Below are 17,416 nucleotides of genomic sequence, written 5' to 3'. Positions count from 1 at the left end.
GTGTAGAATAAGAAACTTCCTCTACCAGCAGTACAGTACGTTCATGCTTCTGTGGTTAATTCTATAGTCAATATCTTAATTGTTTTCAGTCTTGACTGCATGCCAGGCCATTTGACTGACCCAGAACATGCCTAGTTCTTGTATCTGCATCTGGACTGCTGATAGTCAACTTTATATTTTTGAACATGCAATAATTTGAAAATACAACTCAGTTTGAAAAGATTGGTCTGTGATAATTGCAGGTGCACTGTACCGATAGTTCTTAAGGATTTCACTGCCAAAAATTTTTGGCAGCTAGGAAGATAATAAAAACCCATGTTCTCTAAGGCTCTAGGCACCAAGAAGTATGCTATTTTTACTCAGATGCCAGGAAACTCCTGATTAGATCCCTGGAGCTTGTTGCCATAAATGACTTTGGTATTTAAATAAATAACTTTCAAAAAATTAGCATGCCACCCTCTTGCTTTTATGTAGCTCTCACGACTGTAGCCTTTACCCATGTAACTATAGCAGAAGCCAAGGTAGTGAGCTGTACTGCAGGAAAGAACAAGACTGGCAAAATAATATACTCTGAGATGGAAGGAAACATAGCGCCCTGTAAGGCAATTTCAGCATTCTCTTGGTCTAGTGTATGTGAATTGTTTATAGCATTGCTATGGTGACCCCTGAAGATAAATGCATTTTCTTATTTTTGCTTCACTTTCATGCTCAAAGTAATGTCACATTTCTGTGAGTTGCACATTGTGTCCTCATACAGGTACAGTTGATAAATTGCTATGCTGAACAATCACTGATACATTATTATTGTTTAAGTAAATGTTAAGTAAATTGAATTTCTATCAATGTGTATATTTTTTTCTTACATTGTATGTTACATGTGTGAGGACATCATCAGATATCCTCAAGATGTCTTTAATTCTAAGATCCCTTGTGAGTCACCCTATTACTTTTGGAAACTGAATTCACATCTCTGGCAAAAGTAGTTTGTGATCTTAATGCCTGAAACCTCTTCCAGCTATAAATACTTTCATAGTGAGATTCTAGATTTCTAGAATTGTTTTTTTTTAATTTCATGTTTTTATTGCCTATTTTTTTCAGGGATCTACACTACTAGATATTGAATTTTCTCACTGTATTTCCATAAGGATTTACAAGAATAGTGGTGGTTTTACCTACATGTTTTTGGATAAGAAGATACCGAAAGAGATTGTTAATTTTTTAAAGTTAGACAATTTGAAATATTACAAATTATAAAGTAGCAAAACTGAATTTTAAGATACCTGATTAATAAATCATAGATGTTTATTTCTCCATTATGGAATTAATATGAACCAAAATGAACATATGGCTGAATGGATAATGGGCTTTCATTATAAGCATAATGACTGAGTTTGAATTCTGAGCACCTTGTAAAAAGCCAGGCATAGCTGTACCTGTATCATATTCCAGTAGCATTGGGGAACAGAAACAGGTGGATTCTGGGATCTGTTTCAAGTCCATTAGCTGGGAAGCAACAAAGAAAAGTATAGTATCCTCCTCTAGCCTTAACAGATGAAAAGCCTGTATATTCATATACATGCATATAAATACACCATATACATGTAAACACATATACACAGTGTGCAGATACACATTCATACACACATATACATAAAGCCCAATGGTATAATTAATGGATTAATATAATTTCATGTAAAGTGGTAATACTTTAGGTGATATGTTTTCTGCTTTTTGCTCTTATATTACTATATTTAAAATAATATACAGACATGTTTAATGTTTTATATAAAAAGCTGTGGCATTTTTTTATATAAAAAGCTGTAAGAGGTAGCCTGGTTCCTGATTGAACTAAAGCTCAAAACCATGGAGACCCTGAAGAGACTACAGAAGTTTGGCCTGATTCCCAGGCACCAGGTCTCTGTCACTAGACAGAACCCCTATGTTTGTGGCCATCAGTCACATAAAGGCAACTCCCCAAGCCCTTCTACATATAGAAGATGTGACCTTTGGTCACATCTGCTCAAGAGACATCTCCATTTTAATGAGGTACCTAAAGGTCTGAAGGGCTTAGCCAATAAGCTTTCTTTTCCAGACACTCCTTCCTGCAAAAGGTATTTAATCTCAGGCCCACCCTGCGAAGTGGGTATGGTTTGAACCATCCACTTTCCACCATGACAATAAGTGACTTAAAAATATGGACTGCCTTTTTCATTGGGATCTGCTGTGGGGAGTCCTGGAGAAGGACTTTGCCCATAGAGCTGCCCTGTAATCTCTTGTAGAAGGCCTCTCTGTGCTCCCAGCCATGGCTGCCACCAAGCCAACTTCAAGCCAGCGCCCAACCACTTTCCCCCATAGGACCAGTCAGAGCTCCCCTTTTTTCTTCAGCCCCCTGGGCTAGATCCAGCCTGTGGGCCCCACTCCATTCTCAGTTCTATCACAGCATCCAGCATCTCCTGGGTACATGAAAACCATGTCTCACTCAGACTCTGGCTTCCCATCCCCAAGTGGTTTCCTGTGGCTTTCCTATGACCAGACACCTGCCTGGCTACAGTGAGGAGTAAGTGCAGTCAATTTCCCATGTCCTGCCTTCAGCAGCCTTGCCCTGTGGAGGTGCAGACACAGGATCCCCATAACCTTACAAAAAGCTATGATTAATTAAACTTCTAAGAGTAATATACAAAATTATCTTTTTTTAAGAATAATTGCTAATTGTGTAATTATCTTACTTTCACAACATATTGCTGTGTGTTTAGTTCTGTCATATAACTAGTAGAAGAGAATAAAATCAGTGTACTTACATAGTGTTTGCATATCATATATGTTGTCAATAATGTGCCATTAATGTTTCAAATATACTACCTATACAGATATGTACACACTTGTATATATATATATATATATATATATATATATGCACATATATATATATATATATATATACACAATTTATCCTACATATACATACACATTCATAAAGCATAATTTATCCTACGTCTTTGGCTTAGAAAAATTCAGATTTATGGTGTCTACCAATTTTTATAGTGTAAATGCTATGAACTTCAGTCTATCCTAGAGTGATAATTAACAAAGAACTATAGCATATATATTTTCACTACATAGATCAAATCAACAGTATTATAGAAACACACACACACACACTGTTTAGTATCCTTGGTTGTAATATTGACTTTAGTAAAATTTACGTCATTGTGAGTGTATAATTTGTAATTAATGAGGGCCATGATTACTAGTGATGAGTATAAAATTCACAGATTCCACATCCATACTCCCACTTATTTATAAACCAGTCCCATCAGACCACTGGAACATTCCACATTCTAAATCTCACACTGACACATATTCTTATTTTTAATTGTTAAAGCCAGCATAGAAAAACCATGCTTTTTAGTTCAGACATAAAAAATGACGAACTGAGGAAAAGAGAGGGGTAAGGACATGACTCAACAATCAATGACTTATCAAACAGATTTATATGTTAAATTCTCAATCCACAATACATCTAAACAATAAATTCAATGCCAATTAATAAAGATATAAACCACCTATCTAAACAAGATAAAACTGATCTGACTCACTCTGTTCTGAACCATCTTCCTCTACCGCCTCCATTGTGAATCTCCTGCCTCTCCCTCCACTTCTGCCTTACCAACTTTTCCCCCACCCCACTCTCTACTCTCCAATCATGTATCACCTTGACATCAACATACATAGATAAATAGAGAAACAATAGTATACTTTATCTTTGTCTCTCATTAAAACTATTTAGACCGTATAATCATAATACTAATGTTAAATATAAAAATTTAAATCAAAGAATCAGGTTATCTACCTGGTACAGTTACATATAACTTTAAAAGTTACTCCAAGGGTCTAGAACACTTGTATGCATTTGAAGTGGAGTGAAACACTCAAGGAGACATGTTTTCCAGAAATATGCAAGTAAGATAATGAACACATATTAAAACTTATTTCAAGTTAATTCTCTGAAAACACCATGCCAGGCAGATCGGGAAGATAAGCAGAGTCACTTTATTTAGGACAAGGTAGACAGCACATACTTATGTAACTGAGGCATGAGGTACAAGCCCTTAGTTCTCACAGCAGTGGTAGCATGAACATATCTTCCTGAGGAGATTAAAAAATATTATGTACCAAAGTCAGGAAGAATGAGGTATTAATGATTATTGTGAGAGATGTAATGATAGAGGGTAAGAAGGACTAATTGTATGTACTCAGGAGCAACCTAGGAGGCATGACCATTGTAAAGCAAGCATGATCTATGGAATGATGGCTCTCACATAGCAGGCTTGCAACAGTATAGGTGACAGAAACATTGTTTCTCCAATAAACTTTTAATTCTGTTTAGTATCAAAAACAATTGTCTTCAAAATATGTGAATATATACTTATATATTACATGTATATGTACCACATACACATATACTATATACATGCAAACACACACACACACACACACACACACACACACTTTGATAGAAACAGAAAGATTACATCATGAACATCCTAGAATGCATAAAGCAGCACCTAATGTTACTACTTGAGTTATTTGTTATTTTTTCTCAAAATATAGCTTCAAAATAGTTGTTTTAGATATGTTTCATAAGTTTCAGGAAAAGCCATACAAAACACCACTAAGGAAGATTTCAAATGCTGAGCACAATATCAGGAAGAAAACCACATCCATAATAGTTCCAAGAGAAAACTAAAATAACAAGACAGACATAACCAAGGAGAAAGAATGCTACAATGGAAAATGTGCAACAATGAAGAAAGAGCTGAAGAGGGCACTGGAGGAGGTAGAGCACTCCCATGGACAAAGATCAGCAGAACTAATATTGTTTCAATGGCTGTGTTACTGAAGTGAAAGTGATCAATGGCTGGATGTAACCGTGAGGAAAACTGTAGTGAGACTTTCAGAACTTGGTGGTCATCCTTAAGTTAGTACAGCAGTACATATTATTGCAAATGGCCTGAACAATACTGAACAAAGAAGAAATACTGGAGCTAAAATATGATTTTATTCAACTCAAGCTACAAAGCCATAGTATCAAAACCAACACAGTGCTCACATCAAAAACAAACAAGACAAAGTGTTGAAAAGAAGAGAGGACCCCACAATGAGCTCATACAATGACAAACTGTTTTCAATAAAGATATCGTGGTAGTTAGAATATAATTGCTTCAGGAATGGCACTATTGGGAGGAGTGGTAATGGAGTAGGTGTGGCCTTGTTAGAGGATGTGTGTTTCACTGTGGGGATGGGTTTGAGGTCCTATGATCAAGCTCTACCCAGTGTGGAATGAGAGCTCCTGGCTGCTTGCAGAAGCCAGTCTCCTCTTGCTTGCCTTAAGGTTGAGATGTAGAACTCTTGGCTCCTGCAGCACCATGTCTGCTTGCATTCTGTTATGCCTCCTACAATGATGATAATGGACTAAACCTTTGAAACAGTAAGCCATTCCAAATTAAATGTTGTCCTTTCTTAGAGTTGTCTTGGTCATGGTGCCTCTTCACAGCAATACAAATCCTAACAAAAACAGATATCAAAAATACAAATCTGTACATTTATCTTGTTTTGCAAAATAAAGCTGTTTAAAAAAAACACAATGTCATTTATAAAAGAAATGTAATAAATTTTATGACTTTCTAATAAAAAAATACATACTGGAAAAGGGACAGCCTTTTCAAAGTTTGTGTTGAGAAAACTGGATATTAAGATGCATAAGGATTGGGTTAGATCCTTATCTCTTGCCACATACAAAACTATTTAATAGAGAAATGAGATAAATTTAAGATCTGTTGCTTTGAAACTGTCACTGGAAGACATTTCAAGAAAGATTTATGAACAAAGAATGACTGGAAGAACACAAAACAGTCCAGAAAATAAAGCTAATATTTGACAAATGGGACCTCATGAAATGAACGTGTTTCTGTACAGTGAAGTAAACAGTTAGCAGAGTGATGAGGCAGCTTACAGAATTAGAGATAGTCTTGGTTAAATACTTGCTCAACAACAAATTAAGCTCTAAAATATACAAAGAAACTAGCAAATTAATGCATAAAAATAAACAGGCAAATGAATCAGATAGTTCTCAAAAAAGAGATAAACTCTCAAAACTGCACCGAGTCTATTTCAGTCAGAATGACTATAACTCAGGAACCAAACAGCCAACATTGGCAAGAATATGAAGAAAGAACTTTTATTCTTTGCTAGTAGGGATATAAAATGTGCAGTTAGAATATGCAAAGAGGAATAAAAATTTCTCATGACGTTGAAACCAGCAAAACTCTCCTCCTATAATCCAAAGTACTTTGTATCCAAGTACCACAGTGATATAAGCACAGTATCTGCATACAAAAGAGTTGCACACAAGAGATCTGAATGCTATAGCGATGCACATGTGCTTTCCGGATACTGGAGAGATGCACACACAGTATCATACACAGTAGAGAGTCACACAGTATTCACATACTTTAGAGGTGTGTGCACATCATATCCATTGTAGCATTAGTAACAATAATCAGAGTATGATTCAAATATAATATAAATGTCAATCAACAATGAACATAGAAAGAAAATGTGGTACTTTAGCACAATTAGGGTCACTAAACCACAGAAAACAAGTTTATGTAATCTTAAGAAAATTGTATAAAGCTGGAACTCATGGTGTTAACAAAATAAACCAGACCCAGCAGAAAAATAACACTTTTTTTTTTCATTCAAATATTGGGCAGATGGAAGTAGATGAAAGATAGACATAGAATAGATAGATGGAAAAACAGATGGCTTCTAGATCACAGATTGATGACGAGAGATTCTAGGTAGCTAGATAGATAAATGATATAGATATATAGATACTGTGAGTATAGAGAGAAATGGGAAAAGGCTGTTTGGAGAAGGATGACTGACAGGAAGAAGGAACTGCAAAGGAGAGTTATTATGTGTGATTATTTAGCAATGTACAAAGCTTATATACATGGAAACATCAAAATGAAAGGCATCATTTTGTACATTGTATTTCAAATTTAAAATTAAATATACTAAAGGAAAATTACACCTAATTGATGAAAATCAATGCAGTAGCATGGTTTTAAGGCAGAACTCTTAAATGGTCACATTAATATAGCTATCTCAGATCCAAAGAGAAAGAGAAGGGTGACTATTAGACAACTCTTTGTCAGGCACACAGCTTCATGGCCTACAATGAACTCTCTTTAATGGCTAATGAGTTAAATATGCTAACTTAAAAATATGTTAGGCTTTTAATCCCAGCACTCAATAGAAAGAGACTGCAAGATCTTTGTCAATTAAAGGCCAACTTAGTTTATATAGAGAATTTTAAGCTAGCCAGGTATAGGTGGTAAGACCCTGTTTCTAACAGAAAACAAGCAAGCAAGCTAACGAACAAACAATGTTTGGGCTCATGGAATATTATTTACTTAGTTTGTGTGAAGTCCTGTGTTCAATCTCTACCTCTATTCACAAAGCATGTTACTTTTCTTTTATGGAGAAAAAGTCTCTCATGACTGACGAGTTTGATTTTCTTGTGTGAACTACATCACGTTATAGATTCAGGCCTTAGAACAATATTGTCTGCTAGGTGCCTGCAAAGAGATTATGCCCTGAGCACACATAAAACACAATTTCTGCCACTATTAAAATGATGAAGAACATAGGGAATACATAAACATTAGAAAAGCTTTTAATGTTCATCTCTAAGATACAATACTGCATATTGCATTGGCCTCAATTTATTGAGATTCATGTTAAACAATTGGATTTTTTATTATTGGTTTTTGAAAAATAAGCAATCTACAAACTGCTTGCCTAAATCCTTCCTGCCCTTTTCAGTTTTAAACTAAGAAAGATAATAAATATTTATTAATTTCAATGACAGGGCATACATTATATCTATATATCCAAGGTCTTAAAGAACCCAGATCTATAATTAAGTTAAGCAATTATATATAATTTGAGTTGAAGACAAAAACCACATGCTCCCAGAACTGAGGATTTACTTTGCTGGAAGTTATCAGTTTTAGATGAAGGTTTGTTCCTGTCCCCAGTGTAGCATTAGAGAAACCAGGCCATGGCTTTTTCTTTACTATGAGATTGTGTGGGCAGTGTGCATTCAGACATTTCAAGAAATTTACTCCTCAGTAAATTTATACCTTCTCTGATGAACATAGAACATTTCAGTTTCATGTGCTTGTGTTATTTGTGGTATAAATAATTGAATATTTGAAACCTAGAATGTTCTGGAGAAGGACAGAAAAATGTGTGGAAAACATTTTCTTTAATATGATGAGTATCTTTCAACATATAATAAGAGCAAAGGTGACAAAAGGAAACAGTGGAAATTCAGTTTCAAGAATTTTTTTGCAGAATGAGATGTTAATATATTGAGAGATTACATAAAATAAATCTCTTATGTCCACAATTGCAAGTAACACATGCTAGAATAAGAAGAGTCAGAAATAAACAGAAATTAAACTCATATGTATCACAGAGTTCATGTTCTACATGTGTGTTTCACAGTTCTTTCTATCCCTTACCTGTAGAGCTTGGGTTTCTAAATCAGGCTGCTTTGCACAATGTACATCCAAATAGGGAATAACTAGGAAAGCTGTTCCCTCAATAGCACTGTCAGAAACAAAACCCTCTCCAACAGCTCTTTCAGGCTGTCTGTGTTTATTTACACACCAAGCCCAAAAACAGGTTTCTGTAGAAGCCCCAGAGTCTCCTCTGATAGTCAGGTACTGATGAGACAACTTGCAGATCAGTTGCTCTGAAACAGATTCTGAATTTTGAAACACACCAGAGTTCCTTTTTTAAAAAAGTGAGTGGAAGTCAACACAAAATTATCTAATTGAAATGCTACATGGTGACAGTTGTGTGTGTGTGTGTGTGTGTGTGTGTGTGTGTGTGTGTGTGTGTGTGTGTGTTTGTGTGTGAATATCTTTACATACTGTAAAATGATTCTCATGGGATAAGTATTATATACTTTAACATGTATGAGGATTGTTGTAGATAATAGTGAAGCTGTTTCTATTTTGATGCTAATTCACTTCCCCAAGAAGGGTTGCCTATTCATGTACTCATGAAGGTGACTTCATCTGAACCTTCCTGCTTTAATTAGTAAAATAGAGGCGAGAGCTAGTGAATAAGCAGGGAGGGAATGGAGGTGGAGAGAGAGGGTCAGAGGTCAGAGGACAGAGGACAGGGAAGGACCGAAAGAGGGAGTTCCAAGATGGACCTTGGGAAGGACGAGTTAGAAGTTAGATCCAGGTGAGCTTAATTGGCGTTAAGTAGGTATGAACATTTTAAGAATTTTCTTATTTCTTATATAGAAGGGCAGTTTATATTTTTGTTCATTTGATGCAATCTTGTTGTGTAGAGCATTTGTGGATTGAGAATTGAATATACAAACCTGTATGAAAACCTATCTGGCCTTAGAGTTGTGTTTGTGCTGAGATTGGGGTAAAGAAACACTATGGGATGGAAGCAATAAGGCAGGCGGAGTGAACCACCAGAGAAGAGAGTCTTACAGACGAAGTGAGAGCATGGGGGGAGCTTGGATTGAGTGACAGAGACCGTGAGCGCATGTCCCTACTGAAAGCAGCATGGCAGAGTGAGACCGCAGTGCCGATAAAGAGATGTTAATCTTTTTAAAAAATATTTACTGCAACAGAATGTGGCCTATATTTCCAAAGAAAGTTCATATCTGTGTTGTTTATGAGAATGTACTACAAGTCTTTCTAAAAATTATTTAAAATTTATTGTTTTTCTACCTCCTTTGTTGTACTAATGTCAACAATGACGATTTTCCGCTTACGAACCAAGGTCTTCGACAATGAAACATTGCTTTCTGCCATCTGCCTTTTCTGGGACTGCCGTCGGAGCTACTCTCTGTTGAGAGCTGCCTGATGAGTAGGTTTATTTGGTGTCCTACTTGGGTCTGTTGTAGTGAGTATACCTGGTGGACCTTTAGGACAATGCTTTACTAGTCATTACTGGTAATACAAGAAGACATACCTTGCTTTTTGTTCTTTCTTCTGTAATCCTGGAAGCAACTGTCCGGGGTGGAGGTAACATCTGGGTTGGATTTGATGAGATGAGACTCAAAGGAGCAGGCTGATCACGGAAAACTGATGACAAGCAGAGCTGTACAGTCTCTTTCATTGCTTTCATCTGTGATTCCTGAAGGAGAGAGAAAAGCCGGCATTTTTACGTGTCATTCTTTTTACCATTTCCCACATTGGTCTGACCCTACACTCACTCCATTCAATGGCAGACAGGTCTTCAAAGGAAGTTCCTTGACCTGTTTCAATGTGGTGTCTACACTTGGTTTTATACTCAAATACCTTGTGCACAGCTAGTGTCATAGTGATGGAGGTGGAGCCTAGGATGAGGGAATGGTACACAGGCCTTCAGCAGAAATAGCCTGACTGTACTTCTAGCCTGACCTATCCTCACCACCTCTTTCTCCTTTTCCCGCCCTCCCTCCTTTCCATTTCTTCATCTCTTTCTGCTACCTGATCAGCAAAGATTTTATCAACCATCCCAATCTACTGCTAATGCATCTGAGAGCCATTCCTGCTAGCATGTATTGCTTCCCAGGATGATGTGGGAGTGTCTTAGGCATTATCATGAGCTATGAATGTGGTGCAGTATTCATTGGATACTATAGACATAATATCATTTCACATTTCAAAAATTTTGATACCCATGGAACCTCTCAAACCATGAGACAGAATAAATCCTTCTGTTTTTAAGCTGTGTGTCAGCAGATATTTGGTTACATTGATAAGAACGAGAATGAATGCAGGAAATGGGTAACTGTTGGTTTCTGTTGCTATAGACATGATCTTGTTGTCTATAAACCATTGAAACCAGCTTGCTAGTCAATGCAGAACAGTTTGAAACCTCAGGTCAGATAAATACAGAAAACTAGAAGCAAAATTTGGTAGGCGATTTTAGTGGGGATGTGGAAGCCCAGTATCCCAGAGGAAATGAAGTTCAGGAGGCTTCAGAGGGCAAGAAGGGCAATGTTAGATATTGGCCAAGAGGCCACATATGCTGCATCCTGGCAAATATGCTGACTCACAACTGCTTCTGTAATGAAATATGCATGTGGAGTAATTTAAAAGCAATGGGATAACTGGTCTAATGGAGAACATTTCAAAAGATAACTATCAGGCTGTGAGAGAGATCAAATCCATAGTGTTTAGTGAGGTTTATCATAGGTATTCAAAGCAAAAAATACAGCAGAAGGATGTGGCATATAATTGGTTCAGTGAGAAAATACACACACATGTGTAGGCATGGGACAGATACCAATAAACTGCATATACCTTCTCAAGAGATTGACATTGTTAAGGTGAAACTACAAACTCTGCATGGGAACTGTAGGAAGGGATATTTAGGAGTGCAGTTTCATCTGGTTAATACATCTCTAAGTCAGAACAATAACTCAATTCAGATGCTAAAGGTAATAAAAAATGACACACACAAACTAACTATTCAAGAGGAAAAAGAAAGTGTACTGTTTGCTTCAAGCTGTTCTTAAGGTTTTCCCATTAGTGTTTCATTCTTGAGACTACAGACTGCACCAGGACCACTTGTCTTATATTTAGGTACAGTACTTTGTTGATATTCTAGATGGATCCTACCAGAAACCATGGTCTGACATTTATCACCAGAATTGATGTCATCTTTTTTCTAACCCACTCTCCCCAAGAAAAAGCCTTTAACTGAAGAAGCCTGTTTCTGATCTGTCAGTGTTACATTTGCACTGGAGCAGTGACAACAGTGACCTGCCAAAACAGCCTATTACATTTTGATCCTTTCACTATACTGAAGCTTCAGGTAATTATTTACACTAAAGTTTACTACCACAAGATTTTCCTAAATGGAATATGAAATAACGTATGTAGCATGCTTTCCTCTGGATCTATTTCCTCTGGATCTAGAATAGAACTAGTCTCTTCTCAGGTAGGTCTTGCTTTACTCTTTTCTTGCTTGTCTCAAACCATTTTTTCACAATTGTTGTACCCTCTACTCTTGAAGTTGGGAATTTTCTAGCTAAAATACCCAATTTTTAAATACACTTCAGTGGTAGCTGAATAAATAGTAAAATTTCTGAAAACTCAGAATTGATTTATAGATGTTGAGTGTTTTTTTTTTGGTTTTGTTTTGTTTATTTTGGTATAAAAAACTGACATTTCACTCATTAGAAAGAACAGTGAGGACAAAATTGGAAGTGAAAATGTTCTCACAGTATCTATGTGATAGTTAAAGTTCTATGAACATGAAACTCAGGATGTCTAAAAGGTAAAAGGTGAGTAAAAATGTCTTATATAAATGTGATAGAGAGTGGGGAGAAACAATTCTTTTAGACTGTAGTTTTTGTCCATATTAGGTTGATATAGCTTTTCAACCTGGATTTAGAGTTGTAGTTTTTAAACATTATTTGTATATTGCTTGATATTTCTTAAAATCAATCTCTAATAATGTAAAATACTTTTTTATAGTTCTATGTACCAAAGAAGAGGTGACAGAATATTAATGATTGAAGGCAAAATTCTCTTTGCAGAAAAGCAATCTTACCTTATTCACTGGTGACATTAATGGATAAGCTTTCTGTTTTTTTTTTTTTTTTCCATGTGAAAGGTAATAGTCCCATCAGTTTAGTTTCTATGCACATAAATCTCAAATCACCTTTTAAATCTAAGTGCTATGGCTGACCTCAATGAAACAGAGCACTGGGGAGGTCTGACAATGGCCAATCAACAAAAGTGATTATTTAAACACAGGTGTACTTTTCCTGGAGACTTTCAACTTTCAGACTCCCAGACTAATACAGGCTATGGCAGGGTGCAGGATTGCACACGACAGTGATGAATAATGGGGCAAGGACACAGAAATAAAGGGGAAGTAACTACTCTGCAGTAGTCCTGAGTGTTGAGACATAAGCCCATTTCTATATTCTATAAGGACTTGCAATTTCTATTTATTGATTTGTTATATTTGATATGGGAACTAAGGTCATGTCTCTTACACTTTCTGATTCCTGTAATGCTCAACATAATAGCATTTCACAAAAGCTATTTGAAAACTATATAACCACTGATAAATTAAATAATTATCTAGCATCCAATCAGGGAGAACATATAAAAAAATGTAATTCAATGGCAATAAATGATAATATCTTAGAAGTTGGGAGACTATCTTAGGAACTTGAAGACTCAGTGACTTAATTGAATAAAATGCATTTTTCTAGAGAATGTGGCAGCAGAGATAGAAAATAGCTTTAAGCGTGAATTACATGTTCCTCTTGGTTTTCTCTTTCCACCAGATCTACAAAATTTCCATGACTTTTGTAAAAAGTGACAGAGTGTGGCTGTATGAGATACAGTGACCATCACTGAAAAATGATAAATTAAATTTTTATAAAACTAATTTTGAAGGAATGAATTATGTCCATACTCCATAGAATGAAAACTAGGGCACCCTGAATTATTAAATGTTAATAACTTGGATAAATTAATAAATAGCCTTTCTTCCCCAAAACTAAGGTTGAGGTGATATCTCCTTACTTATTTAAATATTAATTGTCTGGGTGCTCCAAATCTCCTTTCTAATTTCTCTGTTATAATACAGTCTACCTTGTATGTCTGAGATGTAACATATGTCAGCTCTGAAGAGGTGTGGATCATAGTGAAGTGGATAAATGTGATAATGAGAGACAGAGTCATATCCCTAAACAGAAGAATTTAGGGTAGTCATAGAACCTACCACACAGTGCAGGAGTAAAGTGTTAAAATATGCACACAGTATTAGATTTCCTAAAGTGTGAAACCTGAAGATCTCCAAAGAAAATCAATACTATATGGTCTCTCTCCTCCCTATTCCACAATAAACAGAGTTCTAATTGAGTAATTAGAAGGCACTTTCACTTTTTATACAGATCCTCTGGGTTCATATCACTAATTATTCACATTCACAAATGAAATGGTTTCTTTGTCTGATATTATTTGTAGTATAATCACTAAACAGTGATTAGATCCTATATTTCTTGACAGAGAGCAGAACATTTTAAGTTTATCCAAAATTATTTTGGAGTTACAGGACTCTGGAGAAAATAATATTGTGTATGAGGATAAGAGTAGATTGAACTGAATGAACAAAGGCATGTTAATAACTTCTTAATTCAACTATACTCTGCGCAAATTACACATAGATACACAAATATTTTTGTGCTATTTTTTTAATAAACTGAACAATTTTATTTTAAAAAACAAAGATAAATGTATAGATTTTAAACATTTTTGCATAAAAGTATATGAGTATATTTTTGTCAGTACTTGATTTTTTTAAAGGTTTGAGAGTATGCAATAAAATCTTAGTAGTTACAATGAGCATAAAGTACATGTAAAACAAGATGTAACCTGGAAATAGTAAAAGATTTCTTGGTGTATAAAGATTAAGCCTAATGGGTTTTCATTTTGTTTCTTTTATTTTTGGGCCTTTGTTTTATCTTCAACTTCATATAGTCTGTGAGTTGTTTCTGGTGTGTTCAGAGCTTTCTGGGGTTATTATCCAATTATCAGTGACTGCATATTATTTCTGTTCTTTTTTGACTGTGTTATCTCACTCGGGATGAAATTGTCTAGATGCATCCATTTTCTTAAGAATTTCATAAAGTCATTGTTTCTGATAGCTGAACAGTACCCCACATTGTAGATATACCAAAATTTTTGTGTCCATTCATGTACTGAAGGACATCTGGGTTCTTTCCAGATTCTGGCTATTATAAATATGGCTGCTATGAACATAGTGGTGCATGTGTCTTTGTTGTATGTTGGAGATTCCCTGGAGTATATGCCGAGAAGTGAAATAACTGGGTCTTCAGGTAGTACTATGTCCAATTTTCTGAGGAATGGCCAGTAGATTTCTAGAGTGGTTGTATCAGTTTACAACCCCACCAACAGTGGAGAAGTGTTCCTTTTTCTCCACATCCTTACCAGCATATGCTGTCATCAGAATTTTTGATCTTAGCCATTCTGGTTGGTGTGAGGTAGAATCTCAGGGTTGTTTTGATTTGCATTTCACTGATGACTAATGATGCGGAGCACTTCCTTAGATGCTTCTCAGCCATTCGATATTCCTTACTTGAGAACTTTTTGGTTAGCTCTGCACCCCATTTTTTAATAGGGTTGTTTGATTCTCTGGTGTCTAAATTCTTGAGTTCTTTGTATACCTTGGATATTAGGCCTCTATCAGATGTGGGGTTGGTGAAGATCTTTTCCCAATCTGTTGGCTGCCATTTTATTTTCCTGACAGTGTCCATCATTGAATTTTGTCAAATTCTTTCTCAGCATCTAGTGGGATGACCATGTGGTTTTTTTCTTTGAGTTTGTTTATATGGTGGATTATATTGATGGATTTCCTTATATTAAACCATCCCTGCATCCCAGGGATGAAGCCTACTTGATCATGGTGAATGAACTTTTTGATGTGTTCTTTGACTTAGTTTAGAAGGAATTTTGTTGAGTATTTATGCATCAATGTTTGTAAGTTAGATTGGTCTGACGTTCGCTTTTGGGTTGGTAGGGTCTTTGTGTGGTTTAGGAACAAGGGTTAATGTGACCTCGAAAAATGAGTTAGGTAGTGTTCCATATGACTCTATTTTGTGCAGTAGTTTTGAGAATATTGGTGTTAGGTAGTCAATAAATGTCTGATAGAATTCTGCACTGAACAAATCTCGACCTGGGCTTTTTTGGTTGGGAGGATTTTGATGACTACTTCTATATATTTTTTTTTAGATATTATAGGATTATTTAGATGGTTTACCTGGTCCTGGTTTAACTTTAGTAGCTGGTATCTGTCTAGGAATTCATCCATTTCCTCCAGATTTTCCAGCTTTCTTTAGAATAGTCTTTTGTAGTAGGATCTGATGATTTCTTGAATTTCCTCAGTTTCAGTTGTTCTGCCTCCACGTTCTTTTCTGATTTTGTAAATTTGGATAGTCTCTCTTTGCCCTCTAGTTAGTCTAGCTAAGGGATTATCAATCTTGTTAATTTTCTCAACGAACCAGCTCTTGGTTTTGTTGATTCTTTGAATGGTTCTTTTCTTTCTATTTGGTCTATTTCTGCCCTATGTTTGATTATTTCTTTCTGTCTACGCCTCTTGGGTGTATCTGCTTTCTTTTGTCTTAGAGCTTTCAACTGTGCTGTCAAGTTGCTAGTGTATGCGCTCTTCAGTTTCTTTTTGGAAGCACTCAGGGCTATGAGTTTTCCTCTCAGTACTGCTTTCACTGCAAACCAAAGGTTTGGGTATGTTTTGTTTTTATTTTCATTAAATTCTAGAAGATCCTTAATTTCTCTTTTTATTTCTCTTTGACCATGGTATCATTTAATAGAGCATTGTTTAGTTTCCATGGGTATATGGGCTTTTTGTTGTCTTTGTTATTATTAAAATCCATCCTTAGACCACGGTGATCTGATAGGATATATGGGAGTATTTCAATCTTCTTATTTTATTGAGGCTTGTTTTGTGACCGATTATATGGTCAATTTTGGAGAAGGTGCCTTGAGGTGCTGAGAATAAAGTATATTCTTTTGTTTTAGGATGATATGTTCTGTAGATGTCTATTAATTCCAATGGGTTCATAACGTCTGCTAGTTTTAATGTGTCCTTGTTTAGTTTCTGTTCTCATGATCTGTCTGATGAGGAGAGTGTTGTGTTGAAGTCTCCCACTATTATTGTGTGGGGTGCAATGTACTTTTTTCAGCTTTAGTAGGGTTTCTTTTATGAATATGTGTGCTCTTGTGTTTGGAGCATATATGTTAAGAATTGAGAGGTCCTTCTGACAAATTTTCCCTGTAATGAGTAAAATGTGTCTTTCCTCATCTTTTTGATACCTTTTGTTTGAAAATCTACTTTATTCGATATTAGAATAGCCACTCCAGCTTGCTTCTTGGAGCGGTTTGCTTGGAAGTTTTTTCTCAACCCTTTACTCTGAGATAGTATCCATCTTTGTCTATGTGATGAGTTTCCTGTATGCAGAAAAATGCTGGATTCTCTTTATGTATCCTGTCTGATAGCCTCTATCTTTTTATAGGGGAATTGAGTCCATTTATGTTAACAGATATTAAAGAATAGTCTTTGCTGTTTTATGCTATTTTTCCTTTTAAAGGTAGAATTGTGCCTGTGTGTCTTTCTTCTGTATTTCTTGCTTAGGTATTTTCGTGTTTTTACTAGGATGTAGTTTCCCTCCTAGTATTGGATTTTCCACCTATAATTCGTTGTGGTCAGACATTTTATAAATTTAGTTTTATCCTGGAATATCTAGGTCTCTCCATCTATGGTGATT

At 35.7% G+C, this 17,416-nt stretch overlaps 1 protein-coding gene across 1 annotated transcript in view; it reads right to left on the bottom strand.

Moving 5' to 3' along the window:
- LUZP2 (leucine zipper protein 2) overlaps positions 1-17,416 on the bottom strand; it is a gene marked incomplete at both ends in the record, with an annotated part of 401,913 nt that overhangs the window by 56,075 nt on the left and 328,422 nt on the right. The window contains one exon of the mRNA XM_080914040.1: positions 10,075-10,239. Coding sequence (XP_080770166.1) covers positions 10,075-10,239 — 165 coding nt within the window. The remainder of the gene's footprint in view (positions 1-10,074; positions 10,240-17,416) is intronic.

Source organism: Micromys minutus, assembly GCF_963924665.1.
Source record: "Micromys minutus genome assembly, chromosome: 3".
NCBI lineage: Eukaryota > Metazoa > Chordata > Mammalia > Rodentia > Muridae > Micromys > Micromys minutus.
This window is presented reverse-complemented; position numbering and strand designations above follow the sequence as displayed.